Genomic DNA, 10,478 nt, shown 5'->3' with positions numbered 1-10,478 from the left:
CCGTGAAGATCCGGGTTAGAATTGATCTTCCAGCAACCCAGGCTTGTCGTAAGAGGCGACTAGCGGGATCAGGTGATAAGACTCGCTGACTTGGTTGACACATGTCATCGTATCCCAATTGCGTAGATTGACGATGCTCATGATGTTGATCACTGGATTGTCAGCTCCAGACACGATTATTTAAAGACCACCGCCATATAGCTGGGATATTCTGAATGTCACGTTAAACAACAAACAAACAAACAGATCTGGGTTTAATCAATTCCCCAAGGATTTAATTAAAAAATCAACCAGAGTATGAAGTTTTGCACAGCTGAAATTTGATAACGTCTTGTTCAATTCAACTATTCTTATCAATAGTTTATCTATTTTTATTATTATTATTATTATAATTATGATCACATATAATTCCGTTTGAAATTAAAAGATATTACAATTATGAGTTATTAGTATTGGTATGTATAAAAACTAAATTCATGTATACATTTATAAGGGGAAAAATTAGGCTCGCCGTTATTACGTGAAGTGTATACAGGTACAGGCTAGGGCCCAGTTTCACAAAGCTCTCGTAATCCTAAGATCTCGTAACTTTTCTCGTAGCATTCGTACCTCCTATGTACACTGTAGGAGGTACGAATACTACGAGAAATGTTACGAGATCTTAGGCTTACGAGAGCTTCGTAAAACGGGCCCAGATCACATCTCTATCGAACATATAGCATTAACATGGTCACGGCTGTGGGAGGCAAGGCAAGATATTACAACTACAAGTCTTCGTGTATATACATGTCCTATTTCTTCCATTCATTGCATAAATACGATCATTCACAGAAGTATCTTTTCCAATCATTTTTCTTCAGATAGATATTTACAAAATGTGAAAAACTTTTTTACAAACTTACAGAGCACTTATATGTATTGTCTGCGTCTGAACATATATACATGCTCATATATTAATATGTAATTACATATACATGTTTTATGTATATACAAATAATTAGGTATTGCATAAATATCAGTCTCATATTTTAGTTCTATTAATGCTATCGCAAAAATAAATATAGATTCATACTTCAGACTTTCTACTGCCTATATATACATTGACAGCATATTTCATGTTCAAATAATATGTAAATCCTTTTTAACTAGTTTGTGTGAGACTCTTGAAAGTGTCTCGTGGCACGTGAAGGTGGAATGCTTTCAGCCACAGCTTCAAAACCAGGTTTTAATTAAAACTAAAACCATAAATGTTTTCTAAAAAACCCTTGCAACAATGTATTATTTTTGTGATAGAAAATATCTTTTGTTCCAGCAGTCTGAATTTTCGTTACACTCGAGTTTTCAGTATATTTTTTTAAACAATTTTGGGGATAATATATGTTTTTCCATAAAGTCCAAGTTCAGCACCCAAAATATCAAAGTACCGAGTGCAGTTTAATTCCCGGGTGTAACTGATTACGGAAGTTCCACGTAATGTTTTGATTGGTCCTGAGAGAAATATAACACCTTGAGCAAAGAGTCAAATGCACTGCAAATGATTACTGCCTCCATATAGTTGTACACAGGAGTACCAGGGCGCATAGCATGGAGCAGAAATAGTCCGTTGTTCCTAATGTCCTTGCCCTGGAAATGAGAAGTGCCATAGTGTTAATCATACGATTATGTGAATACGTTGGTACACCATAGTGGGGATTTAGCACAGACATTAACAAGCAGAATTCATGCCCACGTACTTATATATTGTTTTTCTTTTGGACGGTAAGATGAGTGAGATGGGTTTTATGCATCTTCGATAATCTCCAGGGTATACGTTACGATCACTCTCCACTATACCCTGGATGCATCCTCGGCTTGGCCAAGTGATTTTATTACCTCCCTTGGCTGACTTTTTACCCAATCAGGTGTCTACGCTGGGAAGTTGAGCGAACCAATCACAATTCACTTTCGCTTCTTAAATTATCTAACCGTTTAAACGTGGCAACACAATTGATGCAGAGGTACTCTGAAAGAGGTAGAAGGAGTTCTTTTACATATTGTTTGAAAGTTTCAGATCTGTCAATTTGTCTTGTATTTCTCCAAAACTCTGAGTGGTACTGCGAACAAACCTTCGCGACTGCGACCGCTATCTTTGTTGACCCTGGCAAGCTCGGATGTAACGGCGGCTTAGCTGATTGGCTACTGTGAGAATGCGGGTGCATCCAGGGTATAGTGGAGAGTGATCGTAACGTATACCCTGGAGATTATCGAGGATGGGTTTTATGCCGCTTTTGGCAGTATTCCAGCAATATCACGGCGTTGGCACACCTGAAATGGGCATTACAAATTCTACCCAAGTTGGGAATTGAACCCGGGTCTTCGGCGTGACGAGTGAACGCTTTAACCACTAGGCTACCCCACCGTCCCCGACGGTTATGTCAGAGTCAGATGCTGGCTATGTTAGAATACTGTAAGTACAAAAACAAAGTACATCCTTTTTATGATGGTGATGATGATGATGATGATGATGATGATGATGATGACAGGTTAACTCACGTGTTCGGACAGGACTGGTATATCCATTCGGGTACCCCCTTCTTTGGGTAACCTTTTTTGACAGTTCGTTGGTCGTTCAGTCTCACGTGACTGAAATGAGACCATTGCGCATTTAAGGATTGTCGCACAAATTATACAAAACCGGTGATCTACTTGGGGCAAGTTATGTGAAAGGTGACCACCTGGACTATATAACAGGACCATTACACCAACGCACCCACCACCCGCCCCCAAAATGTAATTCACATTGGTCTTCTATACATGTTATCAAACAACTCGTGTAATGTTGAGTTAATGTCGATTGGGGCCGTTATATTTCGTTGTATTCAGTATTCATGCGTGTCAGATAATTGCAAGCGGATAACCGTCAAAACGTTCGAGAACATTTTATGAAAACTTGAACATCATCTTTGTTGTGTGCAACGCCGTTCCGCATTACATCTTCCTCCTTCATCACATATACTGAACAAATAAAGTTAGGGATCATGCATAATTTTGGGATATTTGTGTTCAATTTTGCGCTCAAACTTCACCATAAATAATGTTTTTTGTACAGCGTATCTCACAAACTTTCAACTGTTTAAGTGAATTGATTGAATTGTTTAATTGTTTGTTCTTTCACACCGAACTCAGCAATGTTCCAGCCACGCTGTCACATACAATAAAGAGTTAATTTGAGCAGCGTCTTTATGTGCCATAAGTAGGGCTATTAAACCAGACATGAAAGAAGCAGACAGACAATAACCATGATAACGTACTTATCGTTGTGTATGAAATAGACGTCGCCGTCAATATATTTTGTGACTAGAGGATATTTTGACGGGTTGTGAGGCCAGAAACCTTCATACTCCAAACCATGCACCACGTTGTCCCGGCTCTCGTCCCAAATCCACCATTTTGATCGCTGAAAGGGGAGACAACTCTTGCTGCATTAACTGATATTTAGGTGTTTCTCATCCTCATGAGGCGGAAACTATGTCATGTCCTGGATAGATTCGCGGCAACTAATTTACTATAAAATAACGGGCTTAAAACGACAGAACATCTTTCGGAAAGAGAGGATTATTAGTAATATGTACCCATAATACAACGATGCTGTTATCATGCTAGCTAGATAAAACATCACCAAATTAATTGCTGGCTGAAACAAGGGACAAGCTGGTCAAGAATGACAACTCTTCATGAACGCTAGACATAATCAGTTCATACATAATTAAAAACAATACCAGCAAATGGGTCTTGGTTCATTTTCATAATTACACTAAACGAGACCATATCACCCCTGTACTCTCATCATTACACTGGCTTCCAATCAAGTTCCGGATTGACTTCAAACTTCTTTGCATTGTGTATAAATGTTTGCATAATCAAGCTCCTTTATATCTCTCTGAACTTCTCACTGTGTACTCCCCTACCGGAACTCTCAGATCTCAAGACCAATGTCTTCTCTCCATTCCCAAAGTTCTCCTTTCTTCCTTTGGCAAGAGGTCTTTCCAGTACGCTGGTCCTACTCTGAGGAATTCTCTTCCTCTCCACATAAAGCAGTCTCCCACATTAGAAACTTTCAAAATTAAGTTGAAGACTTTCTTTTTTTCCAAAGCCTATCCCTAAAATCAATCTTTCTGTCATCAATTTCAATGTATACTTATTTTACTATTTTACCCTCTGTATGCATTGCATGTATGCTTTTATGTAGCGCCTTGAGCATGTATCAGTGGGTGGAAAATGGCGCGCTAAAATATCCATTAAAAATATCCATTATTATTATTATTATTTTAAGATACAACGCCGAGAATGCTAAGGTGCAGAGCTATGACCTCACCCCAAACATAAATATTGTCTCGCGGCCTCTTTCATTGCCCACTACTGCTGAGATGGGTGGTTCGGGCAGTTTACTGACATCAAAACCCACTGGGTAATCCTTGTCCAGGGTATAGCCAGTAAACCGCCAAACGTTTGGGCCTGAAACAAAAGTAAATGCATTGTACATAATGGTATTGTATTTTTATTTGTTTGGTTTAATTTTGGTGATGCAGTGTGACTCAAATTGACACATGTCATCGTATCCCAATTCCGTAGATCGATGCTCATGCTGATGATCACCGGATTGTATGGTCCAGACTTGATTATTTACAGACCGCCGCCATATATCTGATATAGTGCTGAGTGCGACGAACAAACTCTGTTTAACGTATGAAAGCTTGAACCATTTGATTATCTTACCTGTTCCATAACGGATTAAACGTTAGACTTGAAGGAGCGAGCAAGCTCGTAAGATCGAATCTGCATTTAGCAGAGATCTTGTGAATATGGTGAGCGAGTGAGTTTAGTGTTACGCCGCTTTTAACAATATTACTGCAATATCACGGCGGGGACACCAGGAATGGGCTTCACATATTGTACCCATGTGGGGAATCGAACCCGGGTCTTCGGCGTGACGAGCGACCACTTTATCCACTAGGCTACCCGACCACCACTAGACTTGAAGGATATGAAAGGCAAAGACTTAAAGTTTCAGTGTAATGGTATAAATATCATCAGAGACCATATAATATGGTCTCTGATATCGTATATGTAATTAGAAAACCTGGAATCGATAGGATGTGGCGTTTTTCATAAATACAGAAAGAAAGATTAAGCTGACCTTGATGGGCAAGGGTAAGAGTATTTCTATACTCTTGTTGTTAAGAGGATCTTAACCGCCATACTTAAACATAAGCGTAGACGGTCGTAGTGTTATGGTCGCTTTGTGGAACTGGCCCCTGTTATCCTCTCCTTACAACGTCTTCAGGGGTGGTGGGGTGGCCTAGTGGTTAAAGCGTTCGCTCGTCACGCCGAAAATCCGGGTTCGATTCCCCACTGGGGTACAGTGTTGTGAAGCCCATTTTTTGTGTCCCCCGCTGTGATATTGCTGGAATATTGCTAAAAGCGGCGTAAAATTAAACTCACTCACTCACTCACTCACTACAACGTCTTCAGGTACGACGCGGCCACGATTACATATTCTGATAAGAAGGAAAAGGTTCCAGTCTAAGTAAGATTAGGCTCAGTATTATTCGTTACACTGCTATACTGAGTCTAACAAAACCTAGTAGAAGGTCGCGTCAGCTAACCTTTGAGCGACCTATGACCGTCCAATCAAACGCGAGACGGCCGAACGGTTTAACCAATCAGACAACGACTACTTGTTAGGGTGGGGACTTACAAAACGGTTTTTGGATTTCTCTTCCCTGGTCGCTGACACTGATCTATCAACAAACGGAAATCCGCATGAAACACAGATATTTTAACCTGCTATATATACGCTTATGGGTTTCTAATGACATGGTTACTAATAGCTTATATTTTCGCAAGATGACATCCTTGAATATTGACATAAACGCTATTTTCAGCGACTGTTTACTCATTGCGTACTCCATGTGTATCACTCGGAAGCAATCGTGCGGAAAACAGCATTCGGAATCCTTCGAGTTTTTTAGGTAAAGGTTCAAACGGTATGCGCGAATGTTAACTTCCGCGATTCGGTAAGCTGTGTTCTGATTGGTCAGTCCAACAGGTTAGCTGACGCGACCTTCTACTAGGTTTTGTTAGACTCAGCATATAGCAGTGTAACGAATAATACTGAGCCTAGGTTTACTTAGACTGGAAAAGGTTTCTGAATGTACAACTTACCCATAAACATGTAGGTAACAGTCCGTGCATTTTTGTTCATAGTGAAGGCAAAGTCCACCTCCACTGGGGCTCCTGGGAACACATTCTGAAGCCTCTTGGGGATACTCTTAGCATACTTGTCGTCGTTCATTGCATATGCTTGGTCCATGTAGATCCCATATGCCTGTCTATCAGTGCCTGTGTGAAAGGGTATTTCAATTACTGTCACATTGGAGGTATCCATGACAGTAAAAGAGGACATAGATCGTAACAATAGATGCAGATCAAAAGAGTGACAATTGAGGTATACCATGAGAGTAACGAGTGGCATACAAAAGAGTGAAAATGCAAGTATAATAAAAGAGACCCATTGGATGAATACCATTAGAGTGGGAATGGAGGCATATAGAAGCATGACAACGGAGACATACAGATGTGTCACAACGGAGACATACAGAAGCGTGGCAACGGATACATACAAAAGCGTTACCATGGAGGCATGCAGATGTGTGACAACAAGGCATACAGAAGCGTGACAACGGAGGGATAGAAAAGCGTGAGAATGGAGGCATACAAAAGAGTCACAACGTAGGCATATAGAAGTGTGAGAACAGGGGCATACAGAAGGGTGACAACGTAGGGATAAAGAAGCGTGATAATGGAGGCATACAAAAGTGACAACGGAGGCATACAAAAGAGTTCCATTGGATGAATACCAAAAGAGTGGGATTGGCGGCATACAGAAGCGTGAGAATGGAGGCATACAAAAAAGTGTCAATGTAGGCATACAGAAGAGTGACAATGGAGGCATACTACTAGATCCTTAAGATCTGTTCGAGTCATAAGAGATGAGCTCTGTTGTCGGATCATTTATGATTATGAATATTCGTTTGTCTACAAAATGTCCGTGCATTTAACGAAAAAGGTAAACAGGTCAGATATCCATACGTCAGTCGCTCCTCACACATTAAGCTTGCACTTCTTTGAGCAGCTTTCCGAAGTTGGAGTACTATGGAAGGATACGGTAACTGGACCTGTTAGGACTTGCTACCTAAGATCTTACAGACTTTGTACTGAACAGCCCTCTCAAATCCGCTGTAAACACACCTTATTCCCATACACTGGAAAATACACCAACTCATAATTGTTTTGATGCCTTTCAGCCAGACTGGATATCACTTACTTGATAACAGTGTTCCATTTAACACCGAAACATCGCACCTGTTTGTAATTTGTAAAGAAGGTTGTCATCTATATATCTTATCCTCCTTTAAGCGATAGTATGACTCAAAAGCGGACCGATGAATTGCAATCGAAGTCGAAAACGAATAAACATATAATACTGAATGAAACGCTGATCATAATCAAAACATCAGCCTATATTTGAGAGTTTCTTGCAGAAGTTATGTCCTAAAATTAAAAAAGTTGTTTAATTAACTATCATTAAAATGTTGACAAAGTTCACTATTTGTTACGAGGGAGGAGTGCAGAGAAAGGGACAGCCAGGTGTACGCGAGGCACGTGCACAAGTGCCGACAAAGTTATTGATTCATGTATCTGTGCTGTGCCGTCTCCATCCTTTGTCGCACACCTGGCTGTTCTCGTAACAAATGGTGAACTGTGTCAATATTTTAATGATAGTTTGTTAAACAACGTTTTTAATTTTTAGGACATAAATTCTCCAAAAAATCACAAAGTTGGTCTGATGTTTTGATTATGATCAGTGTTTCATTGAGTATTATATGTTTATTAGTTTTCGAGTTAAATTGCAATTCATCGGTCCGCTTTTGAGCCAAACGGACTATAAATGTAATGGTAACGACATTACACAACACTCAGTCCATAATGTCAGACATACCCCAAACCACGGCCTGGAACAGGTTGTTACACGTTGGAACTGACGGAGCCTGTGTTGGAACGAATCCTCCTAGAGTGGGAAACCATCCTGAAGGTTTGCCTAGAACAGACATAAATGAACACTCTCAAACTCAAGCTCAATCCAAACACCTACCGATAGGGTTATAAGATAGCCGGTGCGTTTTGTGACGTAATCTGCTGGGTAAAGTAAGTGTAAAACAACTTCGGACAACTTTGGAATGGCCAGAAGTCCAGAACAGAATTGTGTCACCGGAAAGGTGTGGGTGAGATGAATTGGTCTGATTTTAGTCCCAAACTAGACTAATAACTATTTCCCCACAAAACGCATTTCTGCCGAATTTCTTGGCTAAATGTTTTTACTAGAGAAATTTCTGCAAGATTTTGTTTCTTCCGTAAATATATGTCAGAATGTATTTTTGATGCAGAAATATTTTGCGGAATTAGCTGGTTTTCGTTTGTGTCGAAAGTTTAGACTTTGTGGTAAGAGGAAATCCTTTCGCGGAGCTGTGAGGGAATGATATACTGACGTACATAAGAAAGTATACACCTGGTGTTTTGGGACTATTCCAATATAAATATTTTGCTAGCAATGTTGTAATTGGGTACAATATCTGTGGTGTTTTTGGAAACACTTGCACAATGTTTGTGACAAGGCAGAATCAAAACACTTTTTAAATATTAATGCTGTTTTAAAGAAAATATTTTACCAAAGAACCTGGTGTGTACTTTCTCTTGAGCGTCAGTTTATATAGATTGTCAACAAATCATGTCATACACTCACATGGCTCGACAAGTTTAGTGACTTAATAGCCATCTGATATAACAGTCGCCAAAATTACGAACAGGTGTTCATATAAGCGTCATGATGGAGTGTCGTGTGGTCTATGACGTTCATATCGATTACAGCACAATCGAAAACTCAATTCTTGTAAGTTTCGTTTTAGCCACCATCAATTAGGCCAGATAAAATAAATGTCTTGTTTCTTATCACTTTTCTTTTAGCTAGGGTGGATTTTATCTTTATTTTCTAATATTCTCTTTTTCTGATTCTCGATACAATGTTAGTCGAAAACTTGGAATGCCGGAAGCTGAGATGGATTTCGGAAGTCTGCCGTCTTTATACACGGAAATTTACAAGTGCAAAAACATAAAGAATGAATTAGGGTCGGACCAAATTTTAGGGTCGGGCGGTAATGAGAAACACGACATTATTTTTATGTGGCCTTAAGTTTGTATATTAAATTTATTCAGTAGTAATTGATTTGAGTGAGTTAAAATCAAACGTCGGATCATCTTTACTTCAGTCATACAGCCACGAGACCACATTCACAAAAATAAGTCTGTGATTGATTTTCAAATTAAGTTAATTAAAGGCACAATGTCACACATGTTCGAGAATATTTTGGCCTATATCTTATATATTGGGCCATATGCACTCACTTTAGCTTCCTGTTGATGCAATGAAAGACTTAGTATCACTTACCACATGCCTGAAACAGAGAACACTTGCCATATATGGAATGAAAACAACAGCTCCGTACATCGAAACTGTCACATGCGGTGTTGTCGGTGTTTGCCGAACTGGGTTCAATCACAAGTTGTGCATAGATTTTTCGTAAAAGCGCTCCATGGGACATAACTCTAATTGGTTCGCTTGAAATAATGTTCGGCCGGTAGAGGGCGCAAGAGTCGATTTAATGCAGCGTTACATTAATTCATTCGAACTTTTGAAATTAATATTGTAATCTAAATACGTATTTATTTAATAAATTATATAGTAGCTTCCCTGAGGGCTGATAGTATTATTGAGAGAAATGCATTATAATGTTTTTAGAGAAGTGTGGTGTGACATTGTGCCTTTAAGTAGTAACTGTAAACAACATTTTAACTTAAGGTGTCAAAAGCAATTGTTCACTGTAACAACTTGACACATAGAAGTATCTGTAACATATTCGGTGGCTTAAATAACATCAAAATGTGTATCAAGAGGCAATTAAATCTATTTGTAGCAGTAGCCCAAAATACACACCGTATAAAAACTGTATGGCATTAATGTCGTCATCGGAGAGTTGGTATTTTCTTATGGCGCCGGAGTAGTAGGCACTCATGAGAGCCCCGTCGATGTTGGAGTGCTGTAAGCCAAGAGAATGGCCAAACTCGTGTGCAGCAACTTTCTCTAAGTACTTCCTTTCCCAGTCTTTGTTGTCAATGTCTGTGGTCCACAGCTCATCGTTGTCAAAGTGGGCGTCTCCAGACAATCCCGCACCTCCGGGGGGAAAGGCGTGGGCAAGCACGTTGCCTAATAAACAGAGATATGACACGTGATGTTGTTATTAGGTCAGTAGCATGTGTGTCATTATCGAGCGGGTTTGTTTCACACTGCACGTTTCAAACAATGATAATAATAATTGATTTCT

At 39.6% G+C, this 10,478-nt stretch overlaps 1 protein-coding gene across 1 annotated transcript in view; it reads right to left on the bottom strand.

The window, feature by feature from the left end:
- Window positions 1-247: 247 nt before the first annotated feature.
- The window catches only part of LOC124256263 (stromelysin-1-like), a 33,224-nt gene continuing 22,993 nt past the window's right edge, over window positions 248-10,478 (bottom strand). Inside the window, exons 6-12 of the mRNA XM_046690230.1 lie at window positions 10,091-10,360; window positions 8,042-8,140; window positions 6,205-6,381; window positions 4,355-4,494; window positions 3,291-3,436; window positions 2,533-2,622; window positions 248-1,623 (exon numbers count right to left, since the gene is read on the bottom strand). Coding sequence (XP_046546186.1) covers window positions 1,539-1,623; window positions 2,533-2,622; window positions 3,291-3,436; window positions 4,355-4,494; window positions 6,205-6,381; window positions 8,042-8,140; window positions 10,091-10,360 — 1,007 coding nt within the window. The 3' untranslated portion in view covers window positions 248-1,538. The remainder of the gene's footprint in view (window positions 1,624-2,532; window positions 2,623-3,290; window positions 3,437-4,354; window positions 4,495-6,204; window positions 6,382-8,041; window positions 8,141-10,090; window positions 10,361-10,478) is intronic.

Source organism: Haliotis rubra, unplaced genomic scaffold (genome assembly GCF_003918875.1).
Source record: "Haliotis rubra isolate DU_JTF1 unplaced genomic scaffold, ASM391887v1 Scf621, whole genome shotgun sequence".
Taxonomy (NCBI): Eukaryota; Metazoa; Mollusca; class Gastropoda; order Lepetellida; family Haliotidae; genus Haliotis; species Haliotis rubra.
This window is presented reverse-complemented; position numbering and strand designations above follow the sequence as displayed.